Source organism: Schistocerca americana, chromosome 4 (genome assembly GCF_021461395.2).
Source record: "Schistocerca americana isolate TAMUIC-IGC-003095 chromosome 4, iqSchAmer2.1, whole genome shotgun sequence".
In the NCBI taxonomy this organism is placed as follows: Eukaryota; Metazoa; Arthropoda; class Insecta; order Orthoptera; family Acrididae; genus Schistocerca; species Schistocerca americana.
The window spans coordinates 827,478,762-827,502,736 of NC_060122.1; the positions used below are offsets into that span (position 1 = coordinate 827,478,762).

The 23,975-nt window shown below is 39.1% G+C and overlaps 1 protein-coding gene across 4 annotated transcripts in view; it reads right to left on the bottom strand.

Moving 5' to 3' along the window:
• The window catches only part of LOC124612250 (RNA-binding protein Pasilla), an 83,035-nt gene that overhangs the window by 5,725 nt on the left and 53,335 nt on the right, over positions 1-23,975 (bottom strand). For all 4 annotated transcript variants that reach the window (XM_047140327.1, XM_047140326.1, XM_047140325.1 and 1 more), the window contains 3 exons: positions 15,198-15,351; positions 14,889-15,101; positions 13,288-13,598 (listed from right to left, as the gene is read on the bottom strand). In XM_047140327.1, coding sequence (XP_046996283.1) covers positions 13,288-13,598; positions 14,889-15,101; positions 15,198-15,351 — 678 coding nt within the window. The remainder of the gene's footprint in view (positions 1-13,287; positions 13,599-14,888; positions 15,102-15,197; positions 15,352-23,975) is intronic.

Consider the following 23,975-nt stretch of genomic DNA (forward strand, 5'->3'; position numbering starts at 1 on the left):
CATTTCAGGTTGTGTTATCTTCTGTGTGATTTTTCATGCTATGTCAGTCTGTAAACTACTTATATATTTAAACAAGGTCAATTTTATTCCAGTGATACATTTCAATTATCTTCTTTATGTTTGACTGCAGCACAGCCATCAAACATTTAATTAAAGATATCACAATTCCACTGGGGCTATCATCTGAATAAAATTTGTCATTGCTCTTGGCAGATTTGAACTACATGATCGTTATCAACTGTCATATACATCTAATTACGTACACAGTGTGTAAAAAAATGCATATACAAATTTATAGAGTTATTAGAGGAGGTAAAAGAAACACTTCTACTATGTGACACAAATGTCACGGGTGCACCTTTACCTTGCTAATGGTCCTTAAAAAGTTTGATGCAGGACTTCCCTTAGGCCACTGTTCATAGTTGCTTTGACTGTTTTGTATCCAACATGTTGACATTGGAATCTCATTTGCAACAAAATTACATCATATTACTAGGAAGGATAAGCTTTCGTTATTGTTTATTATGTAGTGTTTACATGAAAGTTCTTACTGAAGTTTACAGGTACTTTAAGGTTGATTACACTCTAACCGTCTTAGCTGGCACGCATCTCATTTGTGGGCAGGCACAATGCAACAGTCTAGCAGAAAGGCGCAAATGTAATGCTTCAATAGCAAACTCAACAAGTTTTGGCCACAATATTACAAAACATTAAATATCCTAACATCAGTAATCGTAATAGACATTTCAGTGCAACTGTTTGGGGTTTATAACCTTCACTGAAATTCATTTCACTGGTACTGTAATGCTCCATTCGCAATCAAAAATATGTTTACATTCTCAGTCCCACTCTATGATTATAGAATGACACCGTAAAGAACAAAAAATGTTCTGAAATACTTCAGCTGTTGGTTGAACTAACATTTGGTGTGAAATCCTGGCATACATCTTTTACACCAACACCTCAGAGTCTGTTTTATCTTGGCCATAATTGGCAATGGCCTTTGTAGCTCTCCTAGTCAATTTCTTCTATTTTTTCCAAATTAAATTGTTACTTATTTACTTGTTTACCCTGGCCGTACTATAGCCTTAAGACCCTCTCTTACACTGCAGTAGATACCCGACGTTTACAGTGCAGACATCCACATTTTTATTTAACACCTACTTTACTTGTAATATCTACTTTGTATTTATCAAAACTAACCAGGAAGGCAAACACTGCCTCCTTTTTCTGACTTTTGGTAACAATATTAGGATTGCAGAGTATCATGTCATGGACTCACAAGTGCTCCTTATTACTCTCTCTGATTTTCTTCATATGTAAATAATCTGAAGGTCAATGTGTAGACATCAGAAAAAAAAATTCTACAACCTACAAAAAATTCAAGATTAAGACTATCTCCGAGCACAGTTAAGTACAAAACATTTTGAGTTTATTAGCATTATTCCCGGTACATGAATGCACATTATACAAGCCATAATTGCAAAATCACTGGTTCAATTCTCATTAGTAGCAACTTTTTCTACTTTTATTTAAATTTTTTACTATAATCTAATGGAAATGTTAACAAATACTGAATCATAATTTTAATAAAACTTTTTTTACTTTTAATTACTGGTTGTATGAAAATAAATTTGGTACAAACATTTGAAATTCCTTATCATTAAATGACAACATTATATATATATATCTCAACAATGCTGTTCAGTCTCTAGAAATAAAAAACTTACTTTTATTTTATATTTGATGTTTTGCATTTGTGTACCAATTTTTCATGTGGTTAGTAATTAAATACAAAAGATGATATTTTTATTGAAAAGTATTCTTCAATATTTGTTCATTAATATTTTCAGTTGTTACTACCAGGAATCAAACCAGTGACTTTACGATTACGAGACTTCTACGTTACACAATTAACGACAGGGGTCATTTTAACGCACTGAAAATTTTTTGTGGCTAGCAGCACTCAGAAATATTTTTATTTGCGAAGGCAGTTTCAAGTATTGCATCTTACTGCTTTTAGAAATTTTTGTCTGGGCATTCTGTAAATGTGAAGAAAATCAAAGAGAACAAGTTCTTAGGTATCCTTGTCAGATAAAAGTAAGGGCAGATCTATCATTATTTCAAGTGATAAGCCATTAGCTCAGTTTTGAAACTGAGGCTGTTTGATATGTCTCTGAGGTTACATGGAAGTGTTTCCTCACACAGGACTTTACTTATATGCGTGATATTAGGAGGAACTTAATTTAGTCAGATACTTTCATGTCACAAGTACAGCATTATAATAGTTACTCACTTCAGATTAATGCAAAGAATAATGTGATGTAGCTCCTTACTATGACATTATCTTTACTGTAAATTCAACCACCTTTGATAATTTTCTTAAAAACAAAGCCCATCTTCTGCCTAATGTTAATTGAGTGAAATCTATATAACAGTAATTTTCATTACTTCCTGGGAAATTTAGTGACAAGTTCCACACACAGTGATCACACTGAAGTTCGAGGCTTGACGCATACCATAAGAAAATACAATATTTTGTGACATTCATCAAGGTCATCTTGGGTGAAATGCTGTGGAACACTTGCATGATCTCCACTTAACTTTGTACATCTGAAATAGATTATACGTGTAAATAAAGTCTTTCATTTCCATTTAACCTTGCATAAAAAAAGTTACACAATATAGAAACAGGCTTGCGGTGAAATAAATGGAAAAGGAAATTCCTGAATGAAAAAAGGAGTCACTACACAGTTCTACGACCAACCAACCCAGAGAGAGAGAGAGAGAGAGAGAGAGAGAGAGAGAGAGAGATATCAATCTTTATAATGGCCCTCTAATATTTTACTTTGATTACCACAAACATGCGAATTAGGGCATGCCTATTACATATTCTAATCTGATGAACAATTTTACATTCTAGAAAATATGTACTTCACTATTCAATATTTTAGAATCAGCTTAGGCATTCAACCATTTATCTAATGATTTCACAAGTTTTAAACTTTCTCTATAGGAACTTCCTGGAAAATTAAAATTGTGTGCTGGAACAGCACTCTACACTGCCTATTGCTGAAAATGCCCTTACTAATTGAGCTATGCAAGCACAACTGACAACTTGCTCTTGCAACTTCAGTTCTGATAGCACCTCTCCGTTATTAGTTGAACTTCGCAGTTACTCTGCATACCAAGTGGTACTAGTACTCTTGGAAGACCGGATATCATAGAGAAACCACCTCATTGGAATTTTACTGCAAAAAAAAAACAACCAAAGTGTTGTTGCTGTGGTCCTCAGTCTGAAGATTGGTTTGATGTAACGCTCCGTGCTAGTCTGTCATGGGTACTTCTCCACCTTCCCATAATTACTGCAGCCAACATCCTTTACCGTTTTTAACTGCCATATTTTCCTAAACTACCAAATTATGTATCCTCGATGCCTCAGGATATGTCCTACCAACATATCCCTTCTTTTAGCCAAGTTGTACCTTAAAGATCTTTTATTCCCAACCTCCTAATTGGTTACCCTGTTCACCCACCTAATCTTTAGCAAATTTTTGAAGCACCACACTTCTAAAGTTCCTACACTGTTATTGTCTGTACTGTTTATCATCCATGTTTCGCATCCATGCAATGCTACATTCATGACAAATACTTCCAGAAAATATTTTCAAACACACAAACATTTCCCACACATTGTTTTCACACAGACCTGAGTCGGTTTCCTTGTTTCCAATCAGCAAACATTGAATGTGCAGGATCCCTGTGATGTGTGTAGGTCAAAATATTCAGGTAAATCCATTTCATTTGAGTCCTGTGTGGAAAGGGTTATTTATATCCAATGTTAATATATTTTTTCAGAATCACATTCCTAGCTGCTGGTAGCCTGCATTTTAACTCTTCTTTTCTTCAACACTGACATTGTTCTGCCCAAACAGAAAAACTTATCTAACATTTATAATGCCTTCACTTCCTAATCCAATTCTATAGGCATTGACCAATTGAACTAGCTACACTATCACCTTTTTATATTCATCTTCCTAATATTTTTTTACGATATTAATAAACTATTCCCTTCAACAAGTCCTTTGCCATATCTGAAAGAGTTACATCATCATCAGTAAACAACAATGTTTTTATTTCTCTCACTGAACTTCAATATTGTCTCCTAATTTATTTTTTGTTTCCTTTACTGCTTCCTCAATGTGCATAGGGAATAACCTCAGTGACAGGCTACAGCCCTGCCTTGCTCCGTCTGCCTCTCTTTTAACATCTTTCTACTTTGACAGAAACCGATTACTATTTTTCCCTCCTACCTAAATTAGTTCAAAGAGTAGTCCAGTCAACACTGTCCTAAGCTTTGTCTAAATCTATAAACACTACGAAGATGAGTTTGCAATGATTACATTGTGATACGTGCAAAATTCTTTCATTCCTTTCCCCCAGTCCAAGATCTCTCATTTATCCCTTTCCTGCTACTGATTTCTGTTGTTCATCAGAATTAAAATTTCTTATCCCTTAAGAAACTGAATAACTTCTTTTCTCACATCATACAATTTTTTATTCCCCTCATTATGTGGAGTTAGTATGCATTTACATTTTTATTAGTGTTGTGTGTCATGGCTGTGTGTATTTTGCCTACGATAATGCCTTCACTGTGCTGTACATAGTAATCAACCTGCATTCCTACTCATTATTAGACCTACTGCTGTATTAACCCTATTCAACAGTGTTAGTAACCTTGTTCTCACCTGACCAGAATTCCAATTCATTCTGCTACTGCACTTCACTTATTCCCACCACCACAAAAGTATTCTGTTCATTCACTTTGTTTCATACAGCTGGTTTATCAGTATTAAACTGTGAAAATCCAATGAAACCCAACAGGTAAAAACCTGACTGAACTAAACAGTTGACACCAAATAGTTCTTGCCAAACTTGCTCTGACCAAAGTGTTGCTTGGTTTTCATGTCACATTGATCTATTAATACTCAAACTAGCATTTAGTATTTCTTATTATGATGTAAAATACACTCTTGCATACTATTCCAAGACAACATAAACTATATTAATTTCTTATTATGATGTAAAATACACTCTTGCATACTATTCCAAGACAACATAAACTATATTAACTAAACTGGGAAGTGCAAAAAGTAGTAAAACTATTGGACCTCTGCACTGAAAGAAGTGCTATAGAAACCCAAAATGTATTAAAGATGCAGAACAATTTTCAAAGTCACTTAATATGAAAATGTGAGGTATGCAGGTAATTTTTAAAAAATGAGTGGTAAATTGATCCCTCAAAATAATATTCATTGTGTATGCTGAATGCATGACATCTGTAATGATGATAATAATAATAATAATAATAATAATAATAATAATAAGTAATGCACTACATCAATGACCTTCAATAGTCACCTGAACTGTCAGATAAAACATTTTCTTGAAAATCAATTCCCATATTCATGGAGTGTGAGTAAAGATATGCCTACTTTCTATTGTCAAGGCAATAGGTGTGGAATAATATAGTTTTCTTGGTAAAATTGGATCCAGCAAGTGATGTTTGGGTTACTTCCAGAAAAAAAATTTCGAGGACACTATAATATTTTATAAGAATAGGTTATTTTTACACAGAACTGAGATAAGCATGAAAGGAGAGTACGTGATGAGTTACCAGACTATAACTTGCTATTAATAGATGCGAAATAAGTATGTTTGAGAGCACATTTACGGCAACTTCTTTGCTTTGTAACAACAGTGCCTTCATTATGCAACTGTGAAATGGATCTTGCAAATGTGTCAAAACAAAACAATTTGATGGCAATACTTTTTAACAGAATATACCACACATTTAACTGAAATCTTAAATATTTGTAAAACTTTCTAAACCAATCTCTGTTACTTCCCCTGAGTAGTCCTGCTCTCTTCCTGCCTCTGTCATTATCAGTCTCATGCAAAACTACATAATGAAGTTCATAATGCACACTACACCCGAATGCTACAGTACATACAGTGTAGACACATACTACTCAGATTACATTAGCATGATTTTTCAGCACTCTACTCGCACAACAAAGAACTTGTGTTGCATCAAAAATACCCTTACATCTATTCTACATCTACACAGATACTCCACAAGCCACTGTACAGTGTGTGGCAGAGGGTACTCTGTACTGCTACTATTAATGGACATTATTATGGGGTGTGTCACCCTTCGTTTTTATGATGGCTCGAGTTCTGCTGGGGAAACTTTCACGGAGGTGTCTGAATGTCTGAAGGAATGGCAGCTGTTTCTTCCTCATGAGCCAAAACCAGAGAAGATACTGACATTGGAAGCTGGGGTCTGGAGCAAAGTCAACATTATAACTCATTCCAAAGGTGTTCCGTTGGCTTCAGGACAGGACTGTGGATTGACCAGTCCATTTCGGGAATGATGCTGTCCACAAATCATTTTCTATTACAGATGCTGCTTTATGATAGGGTGCACTGTCATGCCGATACAAACAGTACGAGGTTTCCAAACTGCTCCTCTACTGTACACAGCACACAATGCTGTAAAATATTTTCCTCAATCACAATACAGGGTTCATACCCCATACTACAAAACAACCTCCTGCACTTTTCACATGATGACAGGAAACAGTCTCCAAACCCAAACCCTCCATCAGATTAGCACAGGATATAGCAAGATCCATCCCTCCAAATTACTTGGTTCCAATCATCTGCTGCCCAGTGGCTTAGATCTTTATACTACCTCAAGCATCACTTAGCAATGACTACAAAAAAAGTACGGCTGACAAGGAGCTGCTCAGCCAATGTACCCCATTGTTCAAAACTCCCTATACATTGTTATTGTGCTAGGTGGATTGCTGGCAGCACTTTGGAGCTCGCCAACTGAAGTCTTCGCAGATTTTTTACAACCACCCTCTGCAATGCTCAACCGTCCCACTCTATGAAGTCTTGGTTAGTTGTGATTGTTCCTTCATGTTTCCACTTCACTATCACATCATCAACAGTCTACTCGACCAGCTTTAGAAGGGTTGAAATGTTTGATGAATTTGTTACTCGGGTGACATCCAATACTAGCCCACACTTGAAGTCCTTCTGACCCACCCATTCTGGCATTACTGCTTCTCTACTTGCAAACAATACTCTCCACCTCCTTTTATGCTGGTAGATCTGCCTCTCCTGGCATCTAACAGTCAATTCTGCATTACATTAAGGGTGTACTGATACTTTGCATCAGTAAGACTTTGCTTAGGCGACTCTTCAGTCTTATTTGCACTATCAGTTGTACAACTTTATAATTATTGTCTACCGGTTTGAGTTATAACAACCACCTTCAAAGGACAAAAACAGTATACATTATTGGATCATATTTACATTTTCCTCAAATACTATACAACTAAATGTAAAACATACATAACTATCACAAGAGTCTGCCTGAACATAATCCATATAAACATTTTGTACATGAGCACAATTACAGTAATGCACATTTGGTGAGAACATTACACTTAATAATTCAAGTTACTTTTATCAAGTGTGAAGTTCCCATCCACGATACATTTCCGTAATTGCGCTAATGCACAGCACGTTTACACGGATTATGTTCAGGCAGACTCTTATGACAGTTACGTTTGTTCTACATTTGGTTGTATAGTATTTGCTGAAAATGTATTTTTGATTCATTCATGTATACTATCTGCTGTAAATATGGTTGTTGCTACTGAAACCGGTAGAGAATAAATATACAATTGTACTGCTGATGGTATGATTTCTTTCTAATATTTTTGATCAGATTGTTTATCGTATGCCCCATTGACCTTGTCGCTCATACTACTACTACTACTACTACTACTACTACTACTACCAGTACTAGTTTGACCCCCTCCTACTTTTGTTCATGTCATTAATAACAAAGCTTCTCGTTAAGGAACAGTAACACCTCTGAGGTAAGGAAAGCTTATAGCTGTAAGGTGCATTCACTTAAGAATTTGTCTAGATCAATATAGTTAGACTATACCTTTAAAGCAAGCCCTTCAAAACAGGATCCCTTATTATTTTCTAAGGTACACAATATGTATCAAAAACTCATTATTCTCGTACTAGAATTCATTATTTGAACATCCACCTAGGCTCTGGCTCTCACTCTTTACGTGTAGATTTTTCACCTGGATCCAGTTTCACCTCAGTTTGAAGAAGTGCATCACCCCTAGTTTAATTCCACAACCTGCATCAAAATATTTGATACTAAATATTTCCTTTGACATGATTACAGAAAATGTTTTACATCATTTACTGACACTGGCCACCGTTAGTGGTAGAAAGGTATTTCTATTTTACTTTGTGAACTATGAGCAGGGAACACAAAAACAGTACAATTAAACTACTTTTCATGCTGACTGAAAGCAGCAGATATCCAAATATTCAAACAGTGCTAAATTTCTTCTACATATAAAGGATAGTTATTACCATCCACAAAACTTGTACTCTTATCAGATAAGACTGACTGTCAGATTTAGACTGATCATGGTCAAACTGTTTATAGCAGTCTAACAATAATTAGTTAATATTGCAGCTTTATAATATCTGCTTCTCTATCAATGTGAGGATGGCTGATATTACAAAGTGTTGGACATCCATTCAGCATCTTTATAATTTTTTACTTTTATGAATTGAATTTTCCTTTTGATATCGCATATAGTTTCACTAATTCTACAACCCTGACAGCTTGTTTCATGATGAGAGATACTGAACACGGATGGATGAGATATGTCTGGGAACTTTGTATATTTTACACATAAATTTCAGTTTGTATGTATTTCAGCATATTTCTTCCATTTGTGGCTATATTTACTACAATCCGTGTTTTATATTACACCAAAATAAATCTTTAACAAGCAAAATGGCAGCATTAAATGATAATGAATACTGCCTACAGTATTCATAATTTATGTTAAAATTTCTTCTTGGGCAACACGAAAAGCTCTCACAGGTAATGTCTTGAATATAAAACAGCTTGATGTTGACAATAAGCTTTCAATAGTTGGTAAATACACATTACATACATTATGTTTGACACTTATTTTGTTTCGACTATTATAAGGAAGAAAAGAGGTTACACTTAATTTGCAGAAAGGAAATGATTTTCTAAACTGGGACAAGACAAAGAAAGAACCTATAATTGCAGCTTTCCTTATGGTTCAAATGGCTCTGAGCACTATGGGACTGAACAGCTATGGTCATCAGTCCCCTAGAACGTAGAACTACTTAAACCTAACTAACCTAAGGACAGCACACAACACCCAGCCATCACGAGGCAGAGAAAATCCCTGACCCCGCCGGGAATCGAACCCGGGAACCCGGGCGTGGGAAGCGAGAACGCTACCGCACGACCACGAGATGCGGGCTGCTTTCCTTATGATAGTTTGTCTCAAAGAAAAGCATCACAGGTGGAAGGGACTATAAAAGAAGGAAGGAAGATTACAAACTCCATGTCCCAGCAGTGTTGAAGGCATTAGACAGAACTCAAAGTTAGGATCAAGTCTGAAGGAAATAAACTTATTGGCTTCATTTAAGGAACCATCTCGAATTCTGTCACAAGTAAGTGAACCACACACAACCTACACTATTATGTCCAGGCAGGAATATGAACAAAACATAAAAGTACAGTACCATAACCACAGTACCAGTCATTTCCCTCAGAGCTAAAAAGGAAAGAAAATTTACAAATGGCGAAGTTTGGATAGAGAAGCTAATCAGAAAAGGCAGGGTCTCATCTGTATATTTTTGTTCCTAATTAATAAACATACAGCAAAAATACATGTCTATGGTGGTGATTGTGACTGTTTACTTGCAGACAATGAACATGACAACAAAAGAGACCTGATCATTGGAAAAAAAGCACAACATAGAATGAAAATAACCAATGTGCAAGGGTTCTGAAAGTATGAAGAGGAAATTGTACAAACAGGATAAGAATAAACAAACATATGTCATAAGAATTTAGATGAAGAAAAGAAGTAAAACGAAAGTTTTACTGCTGAGAAGAAACAACAACACACCAAATATGCAGTGATGAAAACACTTGTTTCCAAGAGTTATGCCCAATGACAAAAACCAGACAAAGTGTGAACTGTGTTACTTTCAGCAAGCATAAAATGCGGTTTTGAAATATAATAGTTTTTTCCTTTATAAAACCTTATTGAGTCCATTTTTCTCTGAAAGTGTGTTCTGTAATAATGCACAGTTCACATAATACTGTAGGCCCAAGCAACGGAAACAGAAAAAATTTTGCTCCCATATTTAATGATTCTGATTTTATTGAGAGTTTTATCACATGGCAGTTACTGCCTCTTACCACAAAATATTCAAAAGGTTAAAATTTCAACTGATGAGGCCAGGCTACTGAGAATATTGTACACAAACATGATCAGATTGGTAATAAATTTTCATGCCGGGCAATAAGAACCATGCGGACTGTGCAACATTACGGAAGACTGCAGAGTATCAAGATGACAGGACATACTTTTAAACATCTATCTAACGGTTTATTGACACCTGGTGTGAGTGCTGCCCAATAAAGACGCTATTCTACAGAAGTATGTGTGTGTCATTCAATACTGAACGGTCAATGTTTATATTACAAAGTGGCAGCAACTTACACCAGGTACTATGGTTCTCAAAATTCAATTGATAATCAAGGGAACAGTCAAAAAGGCTTTATGAAGCGTTGCACTCCATTTAAGAAGAATGTTTCAGAAACTTAAGATCCTCAAAGTTTATGGTCAGTCTACATGTCTCGTACTGCAAGTTTCCACTGGCATAAAGCTGTTAAAAGGTGGGAAGAGAGCTTGTCATCTGCTCCACTGATAACGCCACAGCTACAATTATGCATTTAGACCCTTTAGTAATAATAAGCTAATGCACCAAGAAGCTTAAACAATGCGGTACTATCTCCACCATCACTTTCAAGGTTGATTTGAAGATGACAATGGGCGCTCTTCTGGTTCTCAAATACCAAGTCCTACGCAAAACAGACATACTGCTGTTGGCTATGTTGTTTCTAAATAGTGAACCCAGGATGAAGGGGACAATACCTAGCAAATTTCAGTTCTTGAGGTATGCGTTTGTTACGACTGAAACGTAAAAGAGTGGGACAATCTAACTGAAAAAAGTCTGTAAACAAGGTGTAAGTAGCCATTTACCACCTCCGTTTATACATATAAAGAGTACAAATTACTAAAGATGTTACCTTCTTCAACTGAAGTTTCTACAGCTGTTACAATCTGTTTGTTTACTAAAAAGCATGCCTAACCCCCCCCCCCCCCCCCCCCACACACACACACACGGGAGAAGTGCATATATCTTTACAGTAAGATTAAGGAATAAAAGAAAGATTTTGTTACTGAATGCTGCATTAATATCTTTTACAGCCTCACTGTTTTTATAGAACAATCATTGCACATGATAACTCCTGAACAGTTTGTCACCAAGTCAAGTGTAGAGAACTTCCTACCCATCACAATCACAACAATTTTGTTGTTTATTTTCCTTTTCCAGGGTCTCAATGTTGACATACCTCCCTGCTGCTGTACAGAAGGGACCGAGCGAGGTGGCGCAGTGGTTAGCACACTGGACTTGCATTCGGAAAGACGACGGTTCAAACCCGCGTCTGGCAATGCAGATTTAGGTTTTCTGTGATTTCCCTATATCACTCCAGGCAAATTCCAGGATGGTTCCTTAACAAGGGCACAGCTGATTTCCTTCCCCCTTCCTGACACCACCCGAGCTTGTGCTCGGGTCTCTAATGACCTCTATGTTGACAGGGCGTTAAACACAATCTTTCTTTCTTCCCCCCTTCCTAACTATACAGAAGATTAGCTATTCTAATATATAACTTCTCTTACTATATTCTTGAATTAAATAGCCCAAGCTCTGGATGCAGTAATCAAAAAAACCAGTTCATACAACAAGCAGTAAGATTCTTACCCATCTCCCCCCCCCCTCCCCCTTCAACATAAAAATGAACAAGAATAAAAAACAACATTCTACTCTGACAAGACTGTAGCCCACACCACAATATTAGGGACATATTACAGGCATCACTGCATCAGTGATTGGCAAAAGTCTATATACTGAAACATATACCACCTCCAATAAAATAGAATAATCAAACATGAATAACGTTGCACATATCAATTAACCAACACTAAAGTATATGAATTAAAGTACTGCTTTTAGCCCTGTGCTGCATCCATAAAGGCATTTATACATGCCCTGTCACGCTAGCAAACTAACAGAGCGTGCATGGGCATAATGTCTTAAGTCATATTCCTAACAAGTACATACAGCACTCCAAAAATGACAAACCTGGTTCTTGCGTTATTATTATTTAAAGCTAAAAGTCTGTTTACCTGAATTTTAACTTACATTTACTTCATAATTAATTAAAGGTTGAAGAAAATTATGCAGTCTACCTGTATGTCTAAAATGGTACAGTACAGAAAAATCGTCAAGAATACCTGACTGTAATGATACCAAGTTTCATAAAAGAAACTTGGCAGTTTCATGATAAGCTAGGATTTACGTTAATGTGACAAACACAAAGGAAATTAAGCTTCATGTTCAAATGCAGTTACGTGAGTAGAATGAAAGTTTATTATTGGCTCAATCTACATTAAGATGTTTATAATGATCAATACAAACTCTTGGATAAAACAACTTCATACAAGTATGTCCAAAAGGCTCACAAATCCAGAGGATAAGAAATATCCTTGCTCAATACTATGGAGGAGAAAGTATGAATAACTGTGTGGAACTGTGGTCACTATCTGTGAAAAATGACTTTATACTTCAGCAATGAGAGTCAATTTTAATGAAACTTTTTGTGTGGCCTTCAGTATTCTGCAAAGGAGATTGCTTACAAGATGAAAGTATACAAAATGAAAAACAACACTGAGTAAACAAAGAATACTACAGTTCTGCCCATGGCTCTACATGTTCATTTGTGTTCACACATTACGAACCATAAAAATAATAATAATAATAATAATAAAATAAACAATACAAATTGTGTGTGTTTTCTAGAAAGGCTGCCATAATTTAAGAATAAGACAAGTAACTGACTCTCATAATGAGAGATAAATAATTTAAACTTCAATGTACTAATTCAGAAGGCTTTGTTTTTATCTAGGGCCACTTCGTAAGCGGCCATCTGTCGAGTATAACCTGAGAGCGCGCCAGTCAGTCCCGTCACCACCGCGGCGCACTATTACGCACCGTGCCGATGGGCCCAAAGGCGCCACCACCATTCGCTGCTGACGCAGGTGCATCTGCTCCTAAGTAGCCAGCTGGACCACTGCCCCCAGCTGCTGTCCCTGCACCTGCCAGACCGAGGCCCATGCCGAGGATTCCATAGCGAGCCAACGTGCTCATTGCAGCTGTTATTTCTCCTGTCGCTTGTTCCGAAAAGCCACTTCCACGTAACACGACTTGGATGTGTTCCAGTAACTGTGTTGTCAATGATGTACCTGCTGTTGGTGATCCTAAATTCAAGCTTAGGTTTAGTCCGTTTAGTAGCATGCCTCCAACTGTGAGAAAGAAAAGAGCAAAATTAATTTCCTGATGACTATTTTTAAAGTTAATACCAACAGGCTACGAAATACTACATTCTACGAGCTGTGATTGTCTACATATATAACTAGCAGAATGCGAGGCCTCAAATTATCTGACATTTTACAGCAACATAAAACAATTTTTATTTTGAGGACATAGAAAACATCAGCCATTATATTGTTGGGGAAACATGCAGCATTCATGTGAAATTACGTAAACAAAAATGTATATAGACTGGCAACATGGGGGTTTCAAGTCTGCATCACTCAAATGTGATTAAGAGCTCAAATTATAGCACAAGTTCACTTAAACTATTCTTCAATTTGTGAAGCAAAATCCCACATTCCAAAAGTTTTGAGTTCAGACTTACAGGAAATCTCCAGACACATGCTCTCAAACTGCCTGTTTATATTTTTTAACCCTACAAAATCATTTATTAAAGCAGACAGAATATGGGAATTTTATATCTGAACGAAGACATCTGTGGCCATTGTCTTTCAATATATTTTTTCCCCCTGCTCTACATCACATCCCAATAGTTTCATAAAATACATCATTTGAATGGGTGCTAAGGTTAGGAATACATGAATAAAGTGCTTTATTGGTGGTCAGTTTTGGTTTTATTTTACTGATAGATTGATGAACATGAAGAAACCAGTTGCTGTGGAATATCACTGCCCTTCAAACTCAAGGAGGCAGTTTATATTTTCAAGTGTCTCTCATGCTTCAACTGCAATGTTTACAGCAGCTGTACAAGCACAAATGCTGTAGGACAACTATAGTTGCCAACCAGGACAAAGAAAGATTGTATCCATCACTGACACTAACGGGCCATTCTATCAATTACATCAATTCCCTCTTATGTTATGGTAAGTAATTCATTAGCAAATATACAAGGATGCTGTAATTTCATATACCCGTCCACTCATTTTTATGTTCTGCCACTGATGACCTCTTGTCTTATCTCTCTGTTGCACATGACAGTCATGCTCTGAAAAGTGTGTGTTACTGCTGCATATCTGCACCTTCCATAGAGCCCATCGGATATAATTTTGAAGCCCCTCCACCACACAAGGGGAGAAGTAGAGAGGGGAGGGGTGGGACGGGATGGTGTGTGTGTGTGTGTGTGTGTGTGTGTGTAGTGATGGTAATTTTTAAATGTTTTACAATATGCAATCGTGCGATTAATCTGACAGTGGCACCTTGCAAGTGATCAAAAACAATAACCAAACTATTTAACACCAATGTGTAAACAAGCAACCCACCTGTAGTATTCAGACTGGCAGTTGAGCTGAATGTACCAGAATGCATAGGTGTATGCTGTCCACTATTAGCATATGGAGAGCCTGTTGGATTATAATTAGCAACAGGGCCAGAAACATCTGCATAACTTACATTAAGGCAACTACCACTTTGAGGGTCTTCAACAATTTTTACCAAAATCATTCTGCAAGCAGTCTTATTGCTTTCCATGTCACCTGTACAAAAAGAAAAACATTTATTTAAAACCTTATATTACTCACTTTCATCAAATAAAATTGAATAATTTGAAAATATGGAAACAGCATACATACCAATGACAGTTATGCATCTCTCCTGAAGAGTCTGATCTTTTGCTTTTTGAGAAATCTGGACGTATGAACCACTCTCCTCTTTAATTTGCTTAATGTAATTCCCACCCTTGCCGATAATCATGCCAGCAGTGCTGTTTGGTACCAGTATTTTAACCTATAAAGACCAAATTAAGTTAGACATTTCTGGCTGTTGACTAATGTTTAATGGAAAGACATAAAACAATTAAATAATGAACATAGAGTGCTCAATGAAGTACTGTAATGTGAAAAATAGTCAAAGAAACTAAATAATGTTAGGAAATTATGAAAACTAATACATAAAATCATGGTTGGTTGGTTAGTTAGTTGTGGGTTAAGAGACTAAGCTGTGAAGGTCATCTTCAAGTCACTCTGCCCAGGGGTAGGTCATCTGGAGTCAGTGATGTCCACCAGAGACGTGTTTTGATGGTATCAGAGCTGAGAAATAGTTTCAGAAGTATATGAAATGGGACAGAACACAGATCAGAGCAGAAAAGTGGCCCCCTGGGCTCATCCATGGCGAGAGATATCCCACCCGCACCTGACCCCTGCCACACAATTAAGGGCGAAGACTGAGCAAAGGATGCCTTCTAGTCAGGACATTCAGAACTAAAGTGAGAAGGCTAAAAATGTAATGGGCATCAGTTGGACCATCAAAAATAGAAAGTAGATGGGACAAACAGGGAAGGCAGCAGGTGGGTATCCACAGGGCTCTGCATGTGAAAGGGGCAGGCTCCATCCCTGAACCAAGGCACTAAAGAACACCCACTATTTAACAGATTGCTACCTCTAAAATGGAAAATAGGGTGGGGCAGGAAAAGAAGCAAACATCTAACAAGCACTTAAAACAGAGTAAAATAGGAATGGAAGATGCAGCTGGCAAAGGAGGCATATCCCCTACACCTAGCATCCAGTGGAAGCTGCCCCAACTTGAACCACCCAGCCCTCGCCACAAAGGTAGTTTAAAACCTTAAATCTCTGAATAAAAACCACTTTTTATGGAGATAACAGAGAACCGGTTCAACTGACTGTGAATCATATGGTGATATGAGAGGCAAAGAATTTAGAAGACTACATTTACCATGGAGCACCATAAGGAGGGGGCATTCCACCAGGATCTGAGCTACTGTCTGCAAGACTCTGCATTCACATTTTGGGGGTGGCTTGCTACATAAACTAAAACTATAGTTAGTCTGGGGATGACCGAAGCAGATGCAACATAGTAGAGGACTGGAATGACGAGTACCATACAGTGGTAGTCTTCTTGATGGTGTGGAGTTTATTAGATGAGGCAGTAATCCACCATGTTATTCCATTTCTGAGTGAGCAGGAGCAGAGCCCTTATTTGCACTCGCAAATCCGCACCTGGGATCATCAAAGCAAATGTGGAATGAGCAATCGTTTCTTTAGCCAAAAAGTCTGCCAGTTCATTCCCAGGGATACCCATATGACCTAGGGGGTCCAGAGATATACAACTGAGCAGGCTGCATAACAAAGTTCAAGGATAGGTCATAAATAGCACATATCACAGGGTGACAAGAGTAACACTGATCAAAAGCACGGAGAATGCTCATCAAGTCACCACAAATTTAAACATGGCCCAAAGATACCTGTTTAATAAAATGTTGGGCCCTGTTTATGGCTATTGGCTACACCATAAACACACTATAAGTTCATACAGAGCGACAATTATTGAACTATATGGAAAAAAAGTAAATTAGTTATTAGTTACAAACTCAGGCGTGCACAAACTTTATTCAACATGTAAACGTCACTACAGACATTCGGATTTAGGTTATGACATGTTTGATATGCCTGCCATCATTGGTGATGATGTGGTGCAGACGAATAGCAAAATTCCGCGTGACCCGCTGAAGTGTCTGAACATTTATGCTGTCAATGATCTCCTGGACGGCTGTTTTCAGCTCAGCAATGGTTTTGGGGTTATTCTTGTACACCTTGTCCTTCATATAGCTCCACATAAAGGAGTCTGATGTGTTCAGGTTTGTAGAATATGGCGGCTCATGCCAGTGGCCTCTGGGTACCCCCACAGCCAGAATGTGGTCCCCAAAATGCTCCCCCAGGACATCAAACACTCTCCTGCTTCAATGGAGTCTAGCTCCACTTGCATGAACCACATCTTTTTGAAATCAGGGTCACTTCAGATAATGGGGAGGAAATCATTTTCCAAAACCTTTACATATCATTTGATAGTCTTCATGCCATCAACAAATATCACACCAATTATTCCACGATTGGACATTGCACATCACACAGTCACCCATTGAGGGCGAAGAGACTTCCTGGTATGAAATGTGGATTCTCAGTCCTCCAAATGCACGAATTTTGCTTATTGACGAACCCATCCAAATGAAAGTGGGTTTCATCACTAAACAAAACCATGCATGCGCATACTAATTTGCACCATGGTAGTTGTCAATATACGTTGGGTTCTTGCTTGGCTTAAGGATTGGGACGATGATTGTATCTTGCTATTGTGATGAGAAGACACCTTCAAGCCAAATATGTTTAAAGACAGTGAGTAGATGTAAACTTTGAGTAACATTCAGATGTCTGATCATCTCATTACGAATTGATATCAGGGCAGGGGCCATATGATGAGATGAGGCAAGAGTCTGATGCAGTTCACAGTCAGTGAAAGGTTCATTATATAATTCAGCTTGGCAGGGGCTGAAATATAGGAAGATGTATTCAATTTGTTTCCATGTTAGGAAAGTAGCCAGGTAAGGGGAGGGCATTGACAATGGCTTAAAGTTGGTTGCAAGGTGTTCAGCCAGAACAGACACACAGGTATGAAGAAGGAAACTTTGAATAGTGGTTGATCTTTGGTGGCCCATTGGACTATGGAGCTTGGCCCATACCTGGCAGAAGGTGGCGCACGTTCTTACTTCGCTTAAGTAGGTGACGAGCCTTCATACAGTGCCGCTTAAAAGTGAGGAGGGCGGTCAGCGAAGGAGCCACTCAATAAGTTGCAGGGGCCTACGACATCTTGAGTAATTGTTGCAATGTCTGTGGTCCATCGTGGGGCTGGCCGGCAGTAGAGTGTACCCGAAGAAAAAGGAATAGCAATTCCACTGGTGCAGCCGATTGTGTTGGAGATGTCTCCCACAACCTTGCAGCTGCAAACTGACAGAGGGGGTGAAAGTTTTTTTTTTTTTTTTTGTTATGGTTTTTGGGCACAAAACTGCTACGATCATTAGCGCCCAGTCTGTGACTGAGGAAAAGGTAAAAAAATGAAACTGGAAACCAGCAGCAATGGGAACGAAACTCAAAAAATTGGAGAAACTAAAAACAGAAGAAAAGCTTAAAAAACACTATAGAAGGGGGTTGGTTGTCCCCAAAAAGAGCTTCAAATGACTGATGTCATCTCACTGGCACTAATAAACTCGAGAACGCGATCAGCTGAGCGCGTGTCATCTGCTAAATTGGAAGATGTATCAGGCGACAGCTGTAGACGGGTGCATAACGGAGTAAAATAGGGGCACTCAAGTAAAAGGTGTCTTACGATCCACAGCTGAGGGCAGTGGGGACAGAGTGGGGGAGGATCGCCACTTAAAAGATGTCGATGGCTAAATAGACAGTGCCCTATCCGGAGTCTAGTTAAAATTACCTCCTCCCGCCGACGCGTTCAGGAGGAAGAGGTCCAAGCACAGGGAAGAGCTTTCACATCCCGCAATTTATTATTGGGAAGTGCCGACCAATGTGTGTGTGCCATAAAAGAGCAACACGATGACATAAAACACTCCGTAGATCGGCGAAGGGAATCAATCATGCAAATAGCTGGCTGAAGAAGAGAGACTGCAGCCTTGGCCGCTATATTGGCCGCCTCATTTCCACAGATACCAACGTGTCCTGGGATCCAGAGGAATGCCACAGAGACGCCCCCCAAGTGGAGCAAGTGGAGGCAGTTCTGAATCCGGTGGACCAGAGGGTGGACAGGGTAGAGAGCTTGGGGACTGAGGAGAGAGCTGAGAGAATCTGAACAGATAACATACTGTATCTGCTGAGGGCGACGAATGTATTCGACAGCCTGGGGAACAGCGTAAAGCTCCGCAGTATAAACCGAACACTGGTCGGGAAGCCGAAATCGATTTGGGATGTCGCCAACAATATAGGCACTCCCTACACCAAACGATGTTTTTGAGCCATCAGTGTAAATAAATGTGGCTTCCTTCATTTGTGCACACAGAGCGGCAAATGCCCGATGATAAACAAGTGAAGGGGTACCATCCTTGGGAAACTGACAAAGGTCACGGAGCAGGCAGGTCCGGGGACGGAGCCAAGGCGGAGCTGTACCCCAAGTTGTCAAGAAAGTTTTAGAAAAGTGGAAAGAAAGAGAATGGAGCAGTTGACGGAAGCGGACTCCCGGTGGTGGTAGTAGGGAGGAAGGGCGGCCTGCATACCCTAAATCCAAGGAGGCGGCGAAAAAAATGTCATGGGCCGGATTAGCAGGCATGGAAGACAGATGGCTAACTTAACGACTCAGAAGGACAGCTCGTCGATTGGACAGGGGAGGTTCAGCAGTCTCAGCATAAAGGCTTTCCACAGGGCTGGTGTAAAAAGCTCCAGACACTAAACACAATCCACGGTGGTGGATAGAGTCGAGACGCCGAAGAATAGGCGGCCGAGCAGAGGAGTAAACTATGCTTCCATAGTCCAATTTCGATCGCACTAAGGGGGTGAAAGTGACAGCAGAGATATTTAACTGCCAGTTGCTCTCAAAGAGAGCATAAAGCTAATTGGGCTATCTAGCAGCAACAAAGAAGAGACATAACCACCAGCAAGTGGTCATTGTGCCAATGATCATCGTGAAGGGACTAACATACCAAAGCACCAAGGTTGGGAGAAAAGATTATAAGATTGATAGTTTTAATACCGCCATGAGCAGTGCTGAAGAGGGAAGGAGTACTGTCACTGAGGAGGCACAGAGCGAGATCGGAAGGAAGCTGATCAGAAGACACCATCCAGATAGTGTTACTTGCCCACAGGAGTGGCATGCACTGAAATCTTCAGGCAGAAGAAAAGCAGGATTAAGGTGGTCATCTTAAAGGAAATAAGTGCCCTACTTGAATGTGAATGAATGCTACAAGTGTTGATCGCTGGGATGGTTTGCACTTGGACCACTAGTGCTTGGAACACGGTAAAGAGGAGAATCCACTCAGTGACGACATCTATGTGAACCAACTAACACACCTTCAGTTGTCCGCCCGGGGCTAGTACAACTCTGAGAATGCACAGCAACCACAAAGCTCTGGGCAATGGACATCAGTGAAGCTTATTTCTTTGAGGGTCATACACACTGCACAACAAGAGGAAATTCCTTGCTGCAGTTATGGCTGGTAAATGTAGTATCTGTTATAGGTCCATTTGATCATCATGGTGAAGGTGTGGGGCCAGGAGGACTGATCATGTCCCCAGACTGCTGTCTGTCACTGGTGAGAGCAGGACAATGTCGAAATGAACACTGGCTCAGAATCCGGCATTGTGGGGGAACCGACGCCTCCAGGGTCACTGGAATAACCTTTGACGATTCTTCTTCCTCTGGTGCTCCCCCTCCACCTCTTGTTTCACAGCTGAATTTCTTGAAGAGGGTTTATCCACTAACAGGGGTGGCTCATTTAGCTATTGGCTGGTTTCAGGGGACAGGTATGCTGGGGACGAGCTCTGTTACCGGTAGGTGTCTGAAGTGGTGTTGCAGGAATCAAGACCGGAGAGTGTCGGTATATCCGGTTTGAACTGCTGACAGCAGCGACTTTTGCACAATTGGTCATCATGTCGACAGGATGACTCAGTATGGCAGGCATTTTCTTTTCTTTTTTAAATACTAAATAAATTAGTGACCGTGGAGGAAGGAGTTCAGTACACCTGACACACAACCGTGGTGGCGCAAAAGAACGACCCTCATGGAGTGATCTTCAGTTATCACATTTTAGGGCTGGCCATGAAGAAGGATGGCCCAAGCATAAACATCAGTAATACCTCACATGTGACATAAGGTTTCACATCACACCTGTACACCATAACTAACTTTTCTGGTAGTACATTTCCTTCAATGGCTAAGATGAAAGAGCGTGTATCTGTTGTATACAGCTGACAAAATATAAACCTCGCTGTTCGAGATTAGCTTGGTGCTTCTTGTCTGTCTCAAAAGTAAGGTTCCTGCGAAAGAACTTCCTGTACAATATTCAGAATTTTATGTGGGGGCAATAATCACTGTTATGACACCCAGCCATTCATACACCTGAAGAGTTTGAGATTAGGAGCAGAGGTGTCCTTAATAGAAATCCTTTGAAAAATTTCCCCCAACTTCTCCATATTTTTCCTCTTAAAAAACGAAAAAAAAGTTTTGTCGTCATAAAAGCCTCTCTCTCTTTTCCGATACACACCAGGTATTAGGTAAAGACCTGTCTGTTGGAATTGCCACTGTGTTGGTTCACTGTGATAGGAGGAGGAGGAGGAGGAGGAGAAGATCCCATCAACAATGAGGTCATTAGAGACGGAGCACAAGCTCACATTGGGGAAGGATGGAGAAGGAAATTGGCCACGCCCTTTAGAAGGAACCATCCCAGCATTTGTACTAAGTGATTTAGTGAAATCACAGCAAACCTAAATGAGAATGGCCGGATGCGGCTTAAAACTGTCGTCCTCTCGAATGTGAGTCCATTGTGCAAACCAGTGTGCTACCCTGCTCAGTAAATCTGGTATGTTTCATGTGCAAAATGTCCACCCTGATGCCACCTACTCCAATCAAGAGCTCTCCCACGCATGCCACCCAGCCACAGCAAAGGTCATCTAGTATGATAGCCATTGCCACAAGCCCTCATGCTCCTAGGTGATGGGTATCTACTCCTTGGCATATGCAATGACCTACCAAGTCAGGCCTAAGTGTGATCCCTGTGCGGTCACAGGTTCTACCAAATAGTACATAAAAACCACACAATGTTGGATTGGCTACCATCTTAAGTGCATATATGCATATCTGAGTCAATACAATAATTGCTCATGAGGGTCAACAACACTGTAGGCAGCAGATCCACACTACAGAGAGGGGTGGGAAGAAATTAAAAAAATTGAAACTGTAGGTCAAAACTCAATGGGACCAAAATTAATTCAGGTAAAAAGTGATGTAATGGCAAAAAATAAAGACACTAATGAAAGAGAGCACAACCTAGGGAAATAGTCAGGTCAATATCAAAGGCTGCCATCGTGAACAAGAAAAAGGGTTAACATTTGTCGGAGTGTACAGCACAAGGAGCGAATTAGCCACTGCCTAGTTACCAGTTACTGAAAAGTAAAGAATAACATCAGTACACAAATGTATATGTCAAGTGTAAAAGTAAGAGCACAGATGACAAAAAATAGGGAGAAAGTAAATTAAAAACACAAAGATCAAATAAAAACTGACCAGTGAAATTCATGAGCAGGTACAGATAAGAGACTGAGATCACAATAAAGGAGGCATAAAACATCAGAAAACAAAGAGGGGGTAGAGAAGCAGTAAAAATTACGCAAGTTTAAATGAAGCACTGGCAGGTGGGGCAAAGGAATTCATGCTTCTACAGACTATTCTGGGATGGAGTAATTCCGGGATTCCCCCACATGCTGCACCTAGATCCACCTCTGGACCTTTTTGCTCTTTCAGATCCCTTGCTCCTGTTGGTGCACCATTCTCAGTCGGTTTTATTCTTTCCCAATTTTCCAGAGTTTCGTAAATCTCCCTATCAATGCACTTATTCTATCCTCTCTGAAATCCAACTATTGGTTTCAACAATTCCCTTTTATAACGCCTCCCCCATAAAAACACACACAAAGATGGCCTGTTGAAGTGTAGATGTGCATCTAGATATCTATTTTTGTTCTGCAATGGGGTCTATATAAATTATTCTCTACTTACACTTGTATAGTGACATTTCTACAAATCTGGTTAGCTTTGTTAAGTCCATTTGAATGAGTGTATCTATCTCATGTAGGAATAATACATAAGAAGGGCTCAAAATACAAAAGGGCGAGAGGAAGGAGAAACACACACCTTGAAAATGCCAATGCTACAAGTTTTTCAGCAATGATAAATGAGTTCACATCTGTTTATACAGTACCAGCAACCCTCTATCTTTATCCCTTAAATAGTTGCTCATCCATGTTCAATCCGATCACTGAGGGTTTACCAGCAACAATGTAAAGAAAAGAACAAAGCTCCCAAATACAAATTTGAGCATAAATGTTCAGGCTTTTATGGTCACTTTTGGATGTCTAGTCTTGTCAACACTCATCTCAAGAGCTTTGAGAGAGTCATTTGGTATTGTTTTCCCCTACATTCTGACAGCACTAATGGCTGGTGCTGTCTAAGACTTACGTGCCACCTTCAATAGAGGGTGAATTTTGACAATGCCAGTCACTGGTGACAGTGAAACACCTTAAAAAACACTACACAATCATAGGCTGAAGATCGTGAGATGAGTGCTAGAAAGACAAATGAATTTGAATAACTGCTCCCAAGTCTCATTTTCCACTGCTACAATGATTTGTTTTTCTGTTAGCAACTTGTAGCTTTCATCGCTTGTATGATGTAATGGCTTTGAATGATCTATTTACAAATTAATAAATTAATTTGTATTTCAATATGGCTGCAGAGTGACAATTTACAGGCAAGGTCACATAACAAGAAAAATGTTTAGATTAACGAAGTGTTAATAAGGCCTTTTTTTAAACATAAAAATATAAACATTTCTTCTGAGGCCT